This window comes from Parambassis ranga, chromosome 2 (assembly GCF_900634625.1).
Source record: "Parambassis ranga chromosome 2, fParRan2.1, whole genome shotgun sequence".
NCBI lineage: Eukaryota > Metazoa > Chordata > Actinopteri > Ambassidae > Parambassis > Parambassis ranga.
The window spans coordinates 8,717,777-8,735,306 of record NC_041023.1 but is presented as its reverse complement, the minus strand read 5'-3'; the positions used below and the strand labels follow the sequence as shown (position 1 = coordinate 8,735,306).

At 44.7% G+C, this 17,530-nt stretch overlaps 2 protein-coding genes across 2 annotated transcripts; one reads left to right on the top strand and one right to left on the bottom strand.

Moving 5' to 3' along the window:
* The first annotated feature begins 913 nt into the window (after positions 1–913).
* sp8a (sp8 transcription factor a) lies at positions 914–2,555 on the top strand. The gene is made up of 2 exons (XM_028400053.1): positions 914–994; positions 1,353–2,555. The coding sequence occupies exons 1-2, from the start codon at positions 974–976 to the stop codon at positions 2,553–2,555; spliced, it is 1,224 nt and encodes a 407-aa protein (XP_028255854.1). The 5' UTR covers positions 914–973.
* Positions 2,556–4,509: 1,954 nt separating this feature from the next.
* Positions 4,510–15,737, bottom strand: itgb8 (integrin, beta 8). The gene is made up of 16 exons (XM_028397911.1): positions 15,199–15,737; positions 14,425–14,510; positions 12,540–12,711; positions 12,341–12,447; positions 12,071–12,210; positions 11,661–11,826; positions 10,753–10,911; positions 10,222–10,317; positions 10,040–10,132; positions 9,115–9,255; positions 7,733–8,147; positions 7,409–7,631; positions 7,209–7,312; positions 6,778–6,888; positions 5,538–5,701; positions 4,510–5,178 (listed from the first exon to the last, which is right to left on the bottom strand). Exons 1-16 carry the CDS (start codon positions 15,290–15,292, stop codon positions 5,050–5,052), a joined length of 2,400 nt encoding a protein of 799 aa, XP_028253712.1. The 5' UTR covers positions 15,293–15,737; the 3' UTR covers positions 4,510–5,049.
* Between the last annotated feature and the right edge of the window lie 1,793 nt (positions 15,738–17,530).

Genomic DNA, 17,530 nt, shown 5'->3' with positions numbered 1-17,530 from the left:
TTTTATTAAATTTGAAATTCAAATGCTCCCTCTGCTCATATATTAAGAGGCTGAAGATCATTCTGGGTTATTTCCATGGCTGTGCCTCATCATATTGCTTAAACCATACCTGATTTTAAGATTAGGATTTTGACATTCAAGCGCTAAAGCTAATTCTGTCCTCACACTGAGAGCGCTCTGCTTTGTCCATCTTCGGCCATGTGTCTATATGTGAGGAAAACACAGAAAGAAGTGTGATTGTTTTAAAGACATTTGTTGTTTGTGTTGAATGAGATGAAATTGCAGAGGCAGTGGTGGTGTCTTCCCTTCCCTCCCTCAGGGCTGGCTGGATACGCCCCGGGGGACAGGATGGGACGGACCTGACCATCCTCTCATTCATCAGCCTCTCCCTCTGCACAGCCTCACAACATCAGTAAAAACTCAAACTACACTTTTCCTGTGTGACACAGTCTGCCGGGTTGACTTAAGACAATAAATTGTTTTCATAAAAACACAATAAAACTTTTACTGTGACAACACAAAGCCTTTTTGTAAGCCGGAGTGGATGTTGAATCATCTTTTACATATGCACACCCTGGTTAATAATGGAGGTTTATGCTGTTTAATTCACAACCTTTAAAAAAGCAAAATGTTCAAACTTAGTAAAAACACATGTTGCCATTTTTGTGTGTGTTTCTGACCTCTTTAACTTCACTGCTGTCTTACTAGTAGAGACTTTGAAGACAAACTCGCGAGAACAGACATTTGGAAATTTATGATGACCTCGAGCGCATTTTTTTTTTTGAGTGCTGGCCTCTGATTGGTCATCGACGGGCCCTTAGCGGCACTTCAAAGCCACGAAGAAGCTACAACTACTAAAGCAGCCAGAGAGGAAACACAGACTGATCACATCCAGTTACAGAGAGCACACACACTCTCACTCACTCACACACACACTCACCTCCCCTTCTGCCGAAGATTCACCGCACAGTCCATGGCTGCTACACTGCTAGGGGTAAGTTTACATTTCTGTAGATATCTGCTGTAAAATTCGTTTTATTTAAAAAAATCTAAAATCCTAAAAAGTTGTGTGTATTTTTATTTCTTTAATTTCATAGTTTGAGGTATTTAATATCACAGTCCGTTAATGAATTGGCAATATTCACGATTACTGCTCGCTGATCTGTTAAAATCTTCTCTTCGTCTATTTTTCAGTGTAATTTTGGTGACGTTTATTTTTATACTTCATACTTTGAGAAAAACAAAATAATGCATAAAGAAACACTTGCCTGTGCGCTCTGACTTACATGGTTTATTCCGTGCGTATTTACGCGTGCCATGTGCTGGACTAAATGTGCGTTTGTTCCCCCCAGGAAGAACCGCGGCTTGGCAGCACTCCTCTGGCCATGCTGGCCGCTACCTGCAGCAGAATCGGTGGACCCAGTCCCTCCTGCTCTCCTGCACTTTCCGATGGAGCCCCAGGACTCATCAAGGGATTTCACCCATGGAAAGGGAGCGCCCAGGGCACCAGCACCTTGGGCACCTGCTTCACCTCGCTTGGCGTTTCCTCCGGGACCTCTAAGAGTGGAAGCAGAATCACGGAAGCCTGTAGCGCTTTCTCTGTGACAGCTGCCAGTTCTCATTTAGGAAATGATTACTCTGTATACCAAAGCACTCTGCCTTCGGACAGCACTGTTAACGATTCCACGCATGCACAGCGGCCTGTGTTTCTCACCAAATTCCCCTCCTCGGTGGAAGGCATCCCGGGGATATATCCGAGGATGCATGCGCATCCATATGATTCATGGTTAAAGCCTGTGACGGAAGTCAGCAATGGGTCTCCTGCTTGGTGGGACATGGGCTCCAGCTGGGTAGACACGCAGAGCCCAGCCGGGTTACCCTCTTCCCTAAGCGGTTACAGCAATGATTACAGCTCTGCCTTCAGCCCTGGTGCCTCTCAGCACCTGATCCCCGCCACACAGCACCTGTTTGACGGCTTCAGGCCACCTGTCCCGACGACCTACACAGAGTCTACGACTTCTGCGCCACCTACTCTGACGGGAACCACAGTCGTTTCTCTGCCCGCGTCCTCCCGCTCCTCCTCACGGCGCTACTCCGGTAGAGCAACGTGCGACTGCCCGAACTGCCAGGAGGCGGAGAGCCTTGGCCAGGGTGGCACAAGTCCCCGGCGGAGGGGCATGCACAGCTGCCACATCCCCGGTTGTGGAAAAGTTTACGGTAAAACCTCCCACCTTAAGGCCCACCTGCGCTGGCACACCGGAGAGAGGCCGTTCGTCTGTAACTGGCTCTTCTGCGGGAAACGCTTCACGCGCTCGGACGAGCTCCAGCGGCATTTGCGCACGCACACCGGGGAGAAGCGCTTTGAGTGCAACATCTGCCACAAACGATTCATGCGCTCCGACCACCTCAGCAAGCACGCGAGGACGCACAGCGCGGAGGCCTCGGAGGATGGCGGAGAACCGGGAGCAGGCAAAGGGAGCAGCGACACGGACAACAGCGTCCCAGGTAGCCCGAGCCCATCTCCCGGACTGCGCGTGAGCAGCGGGGATCAGTGACCCGTGGAATAATTTACACAGCGAGCAACACGTGGACATTTTACACTGTACCAGCCTGAGTTGATGTCTTCTTGGACACTTAAAAACTGAAACGGCACTTTATGGTTAACTTGTGGATGAACGTGTCTACTTATACCTCATCTGTTTTATCCTTCAGAATTTATTCTGCAGTTTATCATTTATTCGAACATATGTTGCATTCGCCTTATTTATATGATCTTTAAAACAAGTACAACATTATTTGGAATTTTCCTGGACACTGTTGCATAATATTTAAGGCTATCTTTAAATCTGTATGGTTAGATTAAATAACTTATCTGTTCTTGTAAAATATGACTGGTATCAATAAAACAGGACATTTTGGGATTTTTTACTACTTTCTTTTTTTTGTTTCTATTTTTTACTTACTTTATTTTTTAACTCTTTGGGATGTGAGTTATTTTGTCATTCAGCATATTGAAGTGGGTCTGTTTACCATGTGAATTCATGTTTAATTCTTCAATGTGTTTTTTAAAATTGACTGGCAGGACGATTCGTTGTGTATAAGCCTCCTTTATGTACACTCTGATCAGCAATTATCAAAGCAAACACGCAGCAAATGGAATAATATTTTAGTTGAGTTTATTAGAGATGTCTGGTCGGGGGTTTGGGTTGTGTCAGAACAGGATCTTAGGCTTTTTTGTGTGTTTAGTGTGATCAGTAACTCTTTTCCCTGCTGCCTTGGTGTGCATCTCCACCTAGTGTCCATTTTGCTCCACATGTGTCCTAACCTGCAATGCAACAGTTAGACATAACTTGTGTGCTTTGGTGTACCACAAAATATTCTTTTAAACTAAAACCTCACTGAGGCAATCATACTCCTTCTGTTTGCAAAAGTGTGCTGACATCCTCTGTGGAGTGCTACATCACAAATATGCTGTGTTCCAAAATTATCTTACATGTTCACTTCAAGACTGATGGCTGTAGAGTTTCAAAGATTTGAGAGATCTATTAGCTTTCAAGTGAATAACAACACAACCACACACACTAACAAACTGAAGCAGTATGAATCTGATTGGCGCTTGATCATTTAAAAGAAATGATTTAAAAATCTTGCACATTTTTATTGCAATGAAAACAATCATGCTACACAACAGTCACATTAATTGACAGCAAAACTACATAGAAAAGTGCTGTTGTTATTCCGAACTCAGTGTCTGGTCAGATGAGATGATTAATGCCTTATTGCTGAATTATTCACATGGTTAGACAGTACCTGTGACTCAAGTAGCCTTCTCATAAAATGGAACAAAACATCAAGTAAAAAACGGGAAGAAACATAATAGAATCATAATAAATAATCATTAGTGTTCCCAACTTAGAATAAAGTAGAGCAGCTATTGCTGTAAACAACACTGTGTTAAATACAAATCAAAACAAGGAACAGGAAGTGAGTCTCACAACATGCTGTGTAGCTGACAGCCTGGAGTCAGAGGAGCTCCTCTAGTGCTTGAGAGGAGTGAGGAGTGAAAGTCCACCTCTGAATCATACAGCTGCTTTATACCTTTGCTCGGGAGTTAGTCTGATTCTGTAGAAAGTCAGCAGGTCATGATCAGCAGACACAATTTGGATGTAGACAGGTTGATCCCATCTAAACCGTTAACAGGTCTGCATTTTAATTATGATTCTCAGTCCTTTGTTTTTCCAGTGTTCCTGTGTATTTGTTACATTAGCTTCAAATGCACTATTTAATGCCCAACATATAGCAATCCAAGCATTTGACCAGTACTACTTTCCTGTCCAACCCCCCCCCCCCCCCCACAGTTCTCAGTAGTATAATGCAAAACAATTGTTCTTGTGCAAATCTAACCAGATTCTTAACAACAGACAATCAAATCAATCTACTGATTCTACTGCAAGAAAAAAATATTTAAAAGATAAGAAAATGTAATCAAACTTTAAAAAAGGCATTGTAGTATCTTAAAGAATACAGCTGAGGTCAGTAATGTCTATTATTTGAGACAAAGTGTCTTACATTATTCAGACCACATGGGGGCAGACTAAGACAGGGAGACAGTACTGCTGGATTGTTGGCAGTCTTGCCCAATCACAACATGTGTAGTGTTTTCACTATAAAATTATAAATAACAAGCATAAATGTACCTACATGCACCACACACTCACACACTCTTTCTCCCTCACACACACATACATTAGAGCAGTAATGCTGCATGGCTAAAAAGCAAGGAATGATCACCTTTCAGAGGAAGAAGATGTGGGTGTCTTGTGCTCTTTTGACTTCCAGGATACTGGCCACTTTAGTCGTTCAGTCTTTGAGAGTTTTTCATGTTACATGTATAAATCCATGGAGGTTTTGTGGTTTAGTTTACCATCGTCAGTCTTCCATATGCAGTGGGGTTGGAAATGTATGAAGGTTAGGAGGCAGAAAAGAAGTCTTTAGTCCAGCTTTCCTTCTCTATGTCTCTGCTGCCTTCCTTCTGACATTGGCGTCTGCCTAGCACTGCCAGGGGTCACCGAGGGGCATCTTAGAAACCTGGATGTGCATCTCCACAGGGCGGTCAGGTGGACGGTCCCGCCTGTAGGTAACAGTCTTCTCATTGGTTGTTGGGATGTAAGACAGATCCTGGAGGAGTAAGATTTTAGGTGTTACTGAGATAGATGCGTTTAAGCACACACTGTTTACAGGCAGCCCCCCACACCACATCCACAAATTTCCATCTACTTCTTCCTCTCTCACTTATGTCACTGTAAGGTCAAATATCTGGAAAGTGTAGATGCTGAGCTGGGAGTTGAGAGGAAATGTAAAATGCAGCTGTACGTCTAAGAGCAGGCTCAAATGTCTCACTCTGGATTTCAGCAGACAGAACACATTAACATAAACATCCTAATGAATAAGAGGTCTCTGAGGCTTTCCTATGTCTCCAAGGAAACCTAGTCTCCTCTAAATTGAAATCCAACTTTGACTGGCATTTGACAGCTAACCTTTCCAGTGCAATGGTAGCCTGCGTCTCCAGCAGCACCCTCTGGTGACCACTTCCTCTTTTGCAGCAGCAATCGGGACACAGCCACCACCACCAGCCCACACAGTACCGTCAGGGCGCACACACTCAGGAAGGTTCGTACCCATCGGTCGCTGCTGACACACTCTGTGGACACACACATAGTGAAGTTACAATAAAAAAATCTCTTGTGACCACATTGTAGACACACGTAAACAGGCAGTCCCGTAAAGGTTTATATTTTTATTATATCTGATGCCATAGGGGATGGGATTACAAATGTGTGGATTGTCTATATAGAAGACATATAGATGATAACACCCAGCAGATCAGTTTTCATCAGCATGACTAATTAAGTTGTTTTAAAAAAAACGAAAAGTGCCGCTCTAAGATTTGAGAGACTTGCTGCAGAGTTAAGCTGGGCTTATGTTATTAGTTAAAGTAGATTTGTTGGCCTAGCGAGCATGACGGCATAACCTTAAAACAAGCTGCCTCTGTATGTTGATTGGTTTTAGTGTTGTTGCCTAATACTGCTTGTAACATCAGTCTCTATTAGTCCTTGAGACTGAACCATATTAGGAAAGTATCACAGTAAAGGTTTGTGTACCTCAGACCGGTTCTACAGCACATTACCTAAATGTTGTGAGCTATTTTCTAAGACACACAGTGCTCAGTCAGAGGCAGCTGTGCCAGTGGTGCTGTGCTGAAACAGTTAGCTGGCTGTGTATCTGCTGGGGAGCATGTGTGTATGACGGGCTGATCGCTCAACACAAAGGGCCCAAAGAGTGCTCTGACATTTTGTAACAGCGTTACCATGGAGACCTGGCTCCTGCTGCACCCAGGAGGAGTGGGTGTGAGCAGGAAGAGACTGTCCCGTTGGGTTTAGGGAGAGCATGAGGGCTGTGGAGGGGGGACACAATGAGTGGTGCTGTTCCAAAAATTGGGAAGGCGGGGATGAACTGTAACACTTGGATGTGCAATAATGTGTGTGTGTAACCCAGGGCATGTGTGTATTTGTTGGATTTTAAGATGTATGTGTGTGTGTGTGTATGGCTGAGAAAATCAGCAAAAGTGTACTGGGAACTGAGGGGAAATGTAAAATACAGCTGTAACACTGACAGCAGGCTTGCTGACTCAAATACACCAGGGTGTAGTAGTGGAGCAATGGTAGCAGCGGAAGTGACCTCGAATGAAAGTGTGTGTGTGTTTGTGTATTAACATACCTGGTCTTGTGCTGATGTAAAGCTGAGTCTGACCAGACTGTGAGCTGGTTTGAAAGGGATAACGACAGCGGTCATGACTGATGTACACACACTGAATCTCCCCTGCTTGACCTGAGAAGAGAGAGAGCTAATGACCCAGAACCAGACTCATAAACATAATTGATCAGTTGTATAGCTCTATATATAGGTGGTGTCATGTCTTTTAGGGGCCCTTTTGGCATTTTTCCATCACAGGAACCCTGACTGCAGGAACTGCCACTAAAGGACCTATTTCCAAGCTGAATTTAGTGAAGAAAAATATATGTACTATGACATAGGTAATTGTGTGCTTCTAGGTGCAACCTCACTTTGCTTCAAAATTAGGCCTATTGTAACACCAAAAAACTAACAATATGTAAAAGTGTGCTCAAGACAGAATCTCCTGACCGTACCTGATGCATCATCCATGTAGTTGGCCAGTAGTGCACAGGTGTGATTGCAGTCTCCTGCCTCTTTTTGTGTAAGACCATGAGAAATGTGGCATTTCACACACTTCCTGTAGAGGAGACATACACAGATAAACACAACAAATTACCTACAACATACATCAAGCTTTGTTAGAACTCCCATCATGCTTTGTGTAGAAACTGACCAGTGCGATTGGCAGGTGCTTTGGCACACAGGACATCTCTCACAGAAGTCTCCACTGTACTGGGGGTCATCACATACACACTTGCCACACACACACCTGCCTTTCCCGCTGCAGAGCACGCCATTTGGCGACTGGCAGGTTGTTGTGGAGACAGCACAGTCACAGCTGTCACCTGTCCAGCCATGCTCGCACACACACTCACCTGACTTACACACACCTCGCCCTGACAGGGACACACAGAGATGAGAGGAAAGGGTGTGAACATTGTTTTACACAGCGCACAAAAATAAAACAAAGCTTAAAACTTAGGCGTGTCCCTTTTACCTCCACATGGCAGTCCACCTTCATATGGGCAGGAAAAGTCGTCCATCTCACAGTATTTCCCATGTACTGTCCCAAGCCTGCTATGGTCACACACACACTTCCCACAGTGACACACTCCGCGACCACTGCAGTCCACATCAGCCCCATCTGCTCTGCAGTTCCTTCTTGGATCTGGGTTCTTAATCTGTCCAAGCTCTGTGCTCTGCTGCTGGCTGGTGCCATGTTGAAGCTCAGTGCATGGCGACTGGTTGTTGTCATGACAGTGTCCTGCTTGTCCACATCTGCAGTGACATTTAGAGTGAATCCTGACGACAGTGGACTCATTGTAACCGACCGGGCGGACCATTACTGTGATATCTTCATCTTTATCGTCACCAGGACAGGAGCGCAGGCCAATTGTGACATTGAAGTAGACCTGTATAGCAAAACAGAACGGTGAATGAAATAGGAGATATTTCAGTTTTAGTTATATAGTAGTGTGGCTATATTGGTGGCATGTTGGTCATTGTGTAGTTTAACAACTATGTGGTGCATAGATAAAATTCTAAACTTCCTCCTGAAATAAGTCCTAAATAGCTGCACAAGATTCAAAGATAAATGAGATAAATATCTTATTGACATTACTAATGTGGAAAATTGTGCGTGCCAAGGCTTTGAGAACACAAACTTTGTTTTTATCACCTTTCTGGTAAGTGTCGGTACTTTCCGTAATTCACTTTAATCCACCCATGGATTAAAGGCCTGAGCTTCAGTCTCGTTGTACAATGTAGAAACTTTTGAGCATATCTCGGCGTTCGATAAAGTAACAAAAGGTTACAGAGGAGACAAGTCTCAGAGGCAGTTAAGGGAGTGAAAAAAAATGTTCTGAATATGTTATAATTAGTACCAAAACAGTGTGTGCAGCTGAACATTTTTAGACTGTAGCCTTCTGTGTAATCATTACTGCTGCGGGCGAAAAGCTGAGAAGTTTCAAAAAGAGTGGGGAAGGCTGTGTAGAGCTTTTCTTTTTTGGTAGATAATGGAACAGGTATCAGGCAGTGCATGTCCAATGACCCATTTCTATATTCAAATGTCCTATTTGGTTCTTATATTAGACAAGGTAAGGATTTTATGACAAAGGGTCACAGAATCACATGGAAATGTTTTCCTGTTAAATGCAGCCTGTAATCCGCTCAATTTGGGATTATTTACCAAATCTTTTCCCATCACGTAAGGCTCTCAGTGATGAGGGGTGTGAGCATGGTTGGATGTAATTCATGATACAACCAATAAATGTCCTGTGACAGCTGTCAAACCTTAATTCAAAGATGAATGTGTAAATTATGTGCTAAATGTTTCAGGTCATATGATCTGATATTGCTGTGTCCTGATTTTGTATTTACCGTCTGGTCTGGCTGCACCCCCGAGCAGCTCTGGTCCTTGGCGGTGGATCCGTCGGGACATATAGGAGATACAGACACCCAGTACCTGCTGACTGCCTTATCCTCCACTGACACTGACACTGCTACCTCCGACAACAACCTCTGGGCAGAACGAGAAAACACATTTAACATTAACTTCACTGTGTGATATGACATTCAACTTGTGTTATTGTAAGGAAACAAAACAGAATGAAAGCAGTGACACAAAGGGGGAAAACATAACAGAAAGGGAAAGCTCTGATTAATTAAAGTTGTCACATGTCACCAATAAAGCCCCTATTGTTGTTCCTTCTTTTTTTCCTGAAATCCTGGGGGATTTATGGGAACAAGGAGTTGAGGCCAAAAATAGCATCTTTGTATTCGTCTGTGATTAGGAGGACACTGGGTTTCCGCGGGGATCTGATAGCCATGATAATGCCAGCTTCTGTTCAGGCTCCGCTGCCTGTGTGTGTCTGCACGTATGCGTGGCTGCGCACATGGATCTGTGGATTCGGCAGATTCTCGAAGCAAACAATGGAGCACTGTGCCTGAGGCGAGATTATAGCCTAGAGACCGCTGCCAACTGAACCCTTCACACACACAAATGAGGCCTTACATGTTTTTGTGTTTTTAAAACCTTAATCTACTACAATGATCTTCTGTTTTCTCAACTTCTTTGATTTATTTTTCAGTTAGCACACACAATTATAATTGATATCGGTGATTCCCAGGCGTTTTTCAGCAAACAGGAATGTGCTATTAGTCAGCCTGCATGATTAAACAAGTCAAGGGAAATCGAGCTCAGCCAGGAATGTGGGGGCGCATAAACCCAGATTTTGCTGTCCTGTTCACTCTACTCATCTTTCCAACATTTCACTAGTGACTCAAATAGGTGAATAGTTTGTACCTTGTATGCATCCACCACCAGCTCTATAAGGTTCGGAGCATGGAAGAGGCCAAGCTTTCCTAGGTGGGAGCCAGGTAGCAGGTGCACAATCTCCTAGAAAAGGAAAGGGATAAAAGAGATGAAGAAAAATACTTTATCTTTTTTAATTCTAAAGTATTTGTGTTATTTGTTAGACATATTACCTCATACCACTGGAACTGCTGCTTCTCCACAGCGAAGATGGAGTAGATATGGTTTTCTAGCAGCTTATCAGACAACTGACCCAAACTGGGATGGTCCTGAAAAAGAGTTAGCACAGCTATTACACACCTAAATCAGTCATTTTAACCCAACTCTATTTTACAGAGCAGGCATCATTGACATGAGGTGTGGCATTGATCAGGACAGGAGAAGCTGGGGTGAAGGTGGGCTGTAAAGCAGCTTGCAGAATGAAGCAGAGGAAGGGTATAGGCAGATTAAAAGTTTAAATTTGGTGCGCTGTGTAAGATCTGTCCAGTGTGGGCTGGCAATGAGATCAGCTTATGCACTGGGACTTTGAACTGATACTGACTGTGTGTGTCTGCTTGCATATGACTCCTATTTCCTGTAGCACGCCGGAAGTACTGAAATCAACTTTGCCTCAAGTCATCCTGACTGAACTGGAGACCTAATTACGTCTCCAGCTCATGTGAACAGTGAGATTTAAGGGTTCAGTCCTCCTATCCTTCTCTTACCATCCTTGTGCTCCCTGTGTAGACGTTATTCTCCAGGTGACACAGCCCATCATGTGGCACCACTATCCCTGCTAGCCGGCTGTCCAGGGCGAGGTGAGAAGGCTGGTCAGTCATCAGGAGTAGCAGACGTTTGGCTTCTGGACGCCAACCAATTGCCCTCTACAACACAGACAGAAATAAATCAGGACAGTTATTTTCTGTTTATCTGTACAATCTTACTGGGACCTAACTAAACCACAGACCTACACCTGGAGTCTGTTTAGGGGTTTTTTGGTAATCCCCCTCTTTTTCTATTCTGTGTAAATCACCATTTATCAGCATTCACATAGATTCATGTGGAAAAACTGTGCATGCTTCATGTTTTTAAAGATTTACAACTGTGGTAAAAAATGTCTATTCAAACATTTCACCCATCTGAACTGCATTAGTTTCCATGATGATCAGGTCTCTCTGTAATGCCCAATTAAAGGAAAGGCAGCAGAATCGCAGAGTCTCACTGTTTATATCTGTGACTCATGACAGACAGTGTGAGAAAGTGGGACAGTGCCTGCATGTGTGTATATTTAAGGAAACCTAGGGTAGGTCTGACATAATGGAGAGTCTATTTCTAGACTCATGACCACCGAGGTGTTTCCCTGCAAACTGGTTACCCGGGGCCCCCCTGCATGCTGTGAGTCACTGCCCTCCTGCAGCCGTAGTATAACAACTTGTGAATCTGCATGTGTGTGTCTGCCATAACTGTGCAGTGTTGTCATTACTAACTGACATTCCAGTGGTAGTTTTTATTGCTGAGTCAGTGCCACCATTCTACTAATAATAAATGCTTCTTTCACTGCCATCCTGACTCCGGATTCTAAACTGAAAATACTCTTTATAGGTTTATATGTATATAAGACACACACACACACCTGGCAGACAGCGGCTTGCAACATAGCATCAAGTCCTCCTTCAGGTGTGTCCATATTTCCAGAGATGCGCTGGCGTTTGATCACACGTGTGAACTCGCTCATATTTCCAGTCATACTAAGAACATGGTGGAAGCCGTGGGCAGGTCGACAGCGGATCTCATAATCACTGTAGCAAGAGAAATAACAGTGTTTTCAATTGGAACACGCAGGAATGTCTGCATTGCAGTCTCTCCAACACAGCACATCGCCTTTAGCAATATTGTCCTCAACAGCTAATAAGTCTCTGGCTGAGTCACACAAAATTGAGAACAGCTAATGAGGCCAGCTTGTTGGGCTTCTTTACAAGCACTCAAATCATCACAGAGACATTTCTGTCTGAATAAAATAATAAGTGTTTGTCTTTGTCTCACCTGCAGGGGTTGTTGATCTTAGACGGATGGACGTTGATATAAGGAGAGACGGGTTTGTCCACAAATGAGCCAAAACCCAGCCACAGGTCTGAGGAGTGCTCCATCATACGAAGAGACAGAGCTACGCCCACCGTCTTCAGCTGGAGGACAGCAAGATGGAGAAGAGATAAATGAGGCAGAATGAGAAGGATGAAGGAGGCTATTTTTGTAGGTAATGAATTGTTCATAAGAAAAAGACTGGTGAACAGAGGTGTGTGTTTTAACACCTACATGATCAAGGTTGTCCTGCATAGAAGCTGATACATCGACCAGGTAGTACAGATCGACTGGATAACGCGCCAGCTGCTTCACAGCCACAATGAAACTGGCCTCTGAGCCTGTATAAGCAAACACACAATACAAAATGAAACTTTCAATTTTACCTCTGCAACTTAAAAACAATTCAGTCATATTCACAGCTGCTGTCTACCTGGCCTGAGGGTGATGCTGATGTCTCCTGGGGACACTTGTGTACTGCTGATGGTGGCGTTGACCTCCACCTTGACCTCAGGCTGCTCAATAAACTCCCACCCACAGCCTTTCCTGTGCAGGTTCTCCGGCAGGTCGCAGCGCTGGCTCAGGTCTGCCCCGTCCAGAAAGTCCTGAAAGTCAATGTGGTGAGTCCTGAAATGTTTCCTTTCCTTTTATATAGCCATCTTATAATATGTTTTATCAACAGTTTGAACAGACTGTCTGGTGATCCACCCATCTTTTCAGAAGCACTTTCTAGAGCTCCCTATCCTTCGATCTTAAATGCTGGGCAGTTTTTTCACCCATGTAGATAAGCCAGAGCAATTGCCTCTATGCCCAAGTGATGAATGGATCCAGTTCATTTGTCCAGCACAGCAGTGACCAGAAGCACTGATGCTGCCAAATATACAAGCGTATAAACTGTTGACTCTCTTCTCTGTGTTGGGTTTATGCAGCCGTAATCTTTCCTTTTGTACAGTCACATGTGAATCAGAGGAGTAGCAGCTTAAGGTCAGAAGGAAGAGTATACAGCCCCTGTACAGTCACAGTTCTTTCCACTACATTAATGTAGACGGTGGACACACACTCCTTCAGTTTGTTGAAGTTGTGAAGCAGTTAATATTTTACCTGCTGTTTTGTGATCTTTGAAAGTGAAAGTTAAAACCCCCTCCGTTATAAACGCGCTGCTTCATTTCACACCGGGAAACATGGCTAATTCCGGTCACTTCACTCACTTTCATTCTCTCTCCTCTAATACATTTGTATTGATTTGTGATTGTGTGACACTGGCAGGAGAATTACTGTATTAAAAAAATGCCCAGATCCACTCTGTATGTATCTCAATATGGAAGTCAGGCCAAGATGGCTCAATTAGCTTTTTTAGGATACAATTTGATTAACACGTTGTTAAAAAAACATTGCACAGCCAGCTGCATACCACAACAGAATCATGCTTTGTAGCTTAGGAGTAATTAGTGACCTTTGGTACAAGCCAGTAAGAAACAGTGCAGTAGGACAAAAACATGAGTCTGTGTAGTTGCATATGTGCATTTACACTGCATTATTAATGACCAACAAGACCAGAGAGAGCGGAATAAAATCTATTACTGCCCCTTTAAAGACAGGATATCTACCAATGTAATCTATAAGCAGAGCAGGAACTGCAGATGAATATGTGATCATGGCCTGAACCTAAAAGCTTGGCTGAATACTGCATATTTTTGGTCATCCCTGTGGCTATAATTCACCCTCCAACGACCTCCTGGGACTTTCCTTGCAGTGTTTGCCTCATTACTTTTTACATGCATATTCACTAGAACTGTACAAGCTCGTCCAACCGTGACTGTGTGTGTAGGAAGTTGTCTGAAGGCTCTCATAGTGAAGCAGTCCCCTTTTTGTGATGTCAGAGAAGTTCACAGGGTGGGAAAGCACCTGAAGTCTGTAAACACACACATGTTGACTGTCTGGTCTAGCCTGTGTCATTTCTGTGTGTGTGGTGACTGGTGCAGCACTGCCAGGCTTTACAGCTTCTCAAGGCTGGTTTAGGGTGGGCACTTTACGAGACAGACAGATAGAGACAAACATACAGGCAGATGCAAGTGATATGTGCGATCAGGTCAGGACTAAATCTGTCCATATAGTGGCTCTGTCTCTGGGAAAACAGGCACACTTCACTCGTGAAGGTCAGAATGCAGGCCACAAACTCTAACATACACATTATATTCACATTTGTGGACAGCTTCAAAGCTTTGGTGCATGTCATCTGAGGAATGCTGCTCAGTGTCTGCCACGTTTCTTTTTCTTTTTTTCTTTGACACAAACACACTTTTTATACACACTCCTACCTCCTTGAAGCACCAGGCGCAGTGCGATCCACGTCTGAGACAATCTCCACAAGAAGCGACGCTGGGCGACGAACACACACTGGCACCTGCAGGAAAAAGTGGAGGCAGAAACAGAGGAGATTAGCATATGAAAGAATGTGCATGTCAACACTCATTAGCCATGTAGCTGAGTGCCCCGTGGATATTTACAGATGTCACGCACACTTTTGATGATCGAAGCACCACTTAGCATCTCATCATATGAGGAGCTCTTCAGTGTGTATCACCCAGCTTGTGGGGAGCGTGGGAACAGGTGCTTGAGTTGTTGCAATGGATCATTCCCACACACAAACAACTGCCTAATGATAAGTCAAGCTTCATGTGCACAGGTGTGTTAGTGTTAGACTAAGCTGCATGGTTTATCTGCTGGAACTTGGCTTTCCACAGACACTTTATTGAGCTACAGAGTTTAAATGTAGGGCAGAGAAAGGCTGCAGGTCTTAGTCGCCCACTCAGACCCAATTTGTACTCTGGCCCCCAGGCAAACCCCTGGATGAGTGAAGCTTTTAACTTCTAATTAAAATGGATCAATAAGTGTTAACAGAAGAGGCTGATCTGCCTTTGTCTGTCAGAGTGGCCCCTGATTTTGACACTGACTCCTGCCTTAATGTTCTTCTAAAGAGCCTATGTGGATGAGAGCTGATGATGCGCATTGATAAGGTAGCTGACATGATGCATGATGCAGGCTAGTAGATAGGATATGATGTCAAGTGGCACTAACCAGCCTCCACTCACCGGCACTGGAGGCTTCTGCGCAGACAGCGACCACCAAACAGCAGAGCAGGAGACAGAGAGGGACGCCGCCGTATGTGCGCAGCCAGGAAGTCATCCTATCCACCGCAGCGACGCAGCGAGGAGACACGGGAGCAGAGCACAGCTACTGGAGATGAACCGGGTGAGACCGGGCACCGTGCGTCTGCCGCCGTGCCAACAATAGCCGGGAATGCCGGACCGAGCCGCGGGACATTGTCGTTCACCCAATAACCCTCTAATCCCGGAGTGGTATTCACATTACCGGGTCAAATCAGCTTACAAGCGCGCTCCCCCGTGGACCACAAGAGGAGGTGAAGCAGTCGGTTGTGTGTGGCGGCTCGTGCGGCTCAATAAGTCCCTCCATCTATTTCCCGCAGGTGTGCGACGTGCCCTTGCGTGATTCCACGATGGACCTGGTCTCACCTCACCTCTCACTGACGGTGCAGTCTCATCCCGGGACAGACTACACCGGAGTTACACACACCACTCAGCGCTGCTGCTGCGCGCACCAACGTGCTGACTGATCATCTCTCACTGAAAGACCGGAGAAAGACCGTGTTTTAACTGACGGGCGGTGCCATGGCAACGACGCTCAGCTTGCTGTATCAGAGTTAAAGAGGGAGGGAAGAGAGACAAATAAGGAGAGAGAGAGAGAGAAAGAGAGAGAGAGGCTGTGCTGCTTACTACAGTACAAGCAGAGCTGCATTCCATGTGAACCGTGGCCTTCATTGAACACTGGTGTTTATATGGCTCCTTAAGGGAGCCATTTAAACAGCACTCAGGGCTCCTGTGTATGTGCCTGCGTGGGGGACCCAAAGTCCCCTGTTTGTGTGTATGTGTGTGTGGATTGGGGAGGGGGGGTCAGTAAAACCAGAGCTCTAGCAGTGGGGTTCACAAGCTGGTGCTACAGGCGGAGGAGGGGGGGTCCGGGTCCATTGTGCACAGATTCCAATGACATGGAGTAACCTCTCCTCGCCGGCTGCTCCGTGAACAGGAGCCAAATACTTACTAAACAACTCAACATTTTAAGCCGGAGGAAAACACAGCCAGGCCATGACAAAAGACACAATAGTCTACCATCTTTGGCATTCTTCAGGTCTTTCAGATAAAACAGACATGTTTTGCTTGGCAGATAGCCTAAACAGTGATTGTGCCAACAGCACAGCAGTATAAGCTTAGTCTTATCTACTCTGTTTGACCCCATGTGTCGCTCAGGAACCTGAAGCCGAGCCAGCTAACGCCTTGCTTCTCATTCATTCACATAATTTGTCAAATAGGATTTTTTTTTGTGGAGGGGAGGGGCCCCCAGCAGTCATTCTCAATTATGTTAATTATGCAAACACACACCACACTGTTTTTTTATGTGTCTGAAGCAGATTCCTTTCTGTCCCAAGTTTTCCTTCTCCAGGCGGAGGGTGGCAGGGAGGAGCAAAATATGGCTGTATACTCTGTTGAGTAAACTTGATAATGGACTCTAGTGTAAACACTTCTTCAGTCATGTCAATACTGGTCAACATCAGCTTCTTCATGTTGGCTGTCATTGGGGGCCAAGGGACCCCCCCCCCCCACTCCTCACACACACACACACACACACACACACTCTTTCTCTCCCCCTGGTATGTTTGTGTTAGCAGTTGGCTGAGCTTTCCATCACGCTGGTCTGGTCTCATCACTCTCTCTCTCTCTCTCTCTCTCTCACACACACACACACACACACACACACACACACACCATGAACCTCCTCAAACACCTGCCTAACTTTTTTCCTCTGAATTCAAACTTTACTCATCTCATTGATTTACTCTCTCTGATGTCTCCCCCACACTCTTCCATTCAAGTTGGTTTGAAGACAAAGTGGGGGTCAAAGGTGAAATGGGGATTCCCATGCACAGATTTAAATCAACCACCAGCAGAGAACAAAGTGACATTTAGAGGGGTTTGCTGTGGGTAATTTTTTTGCTTTCTTTGTCTGAATGTAATTTGCTGTAGGTGGAAGTCTGTTAAAAGCAGCATATTTTCTTTAGCAATCAGAAAACCCCTGACATTTGGTGCACTAAATCCCCTTCAAAATCACAATATCTACACCATCCTACTCTGACTACGCTGATTCGTATCATGTATTTGTAACTATGTTTTAGTGAGACAATCAAAACAAGACGTGAAGTAATCAAGATTTAAATTTGGCTACTTCTATTATTACTGTGACCACAGACAGACGTACTTCACTCAAATCTAATAATAGCTCAGTGTGTTCCTGTTTTATTCACATGAGAATTAATGCATTTCTAACAATGTAGTCAGAGCGCTTCTTCCA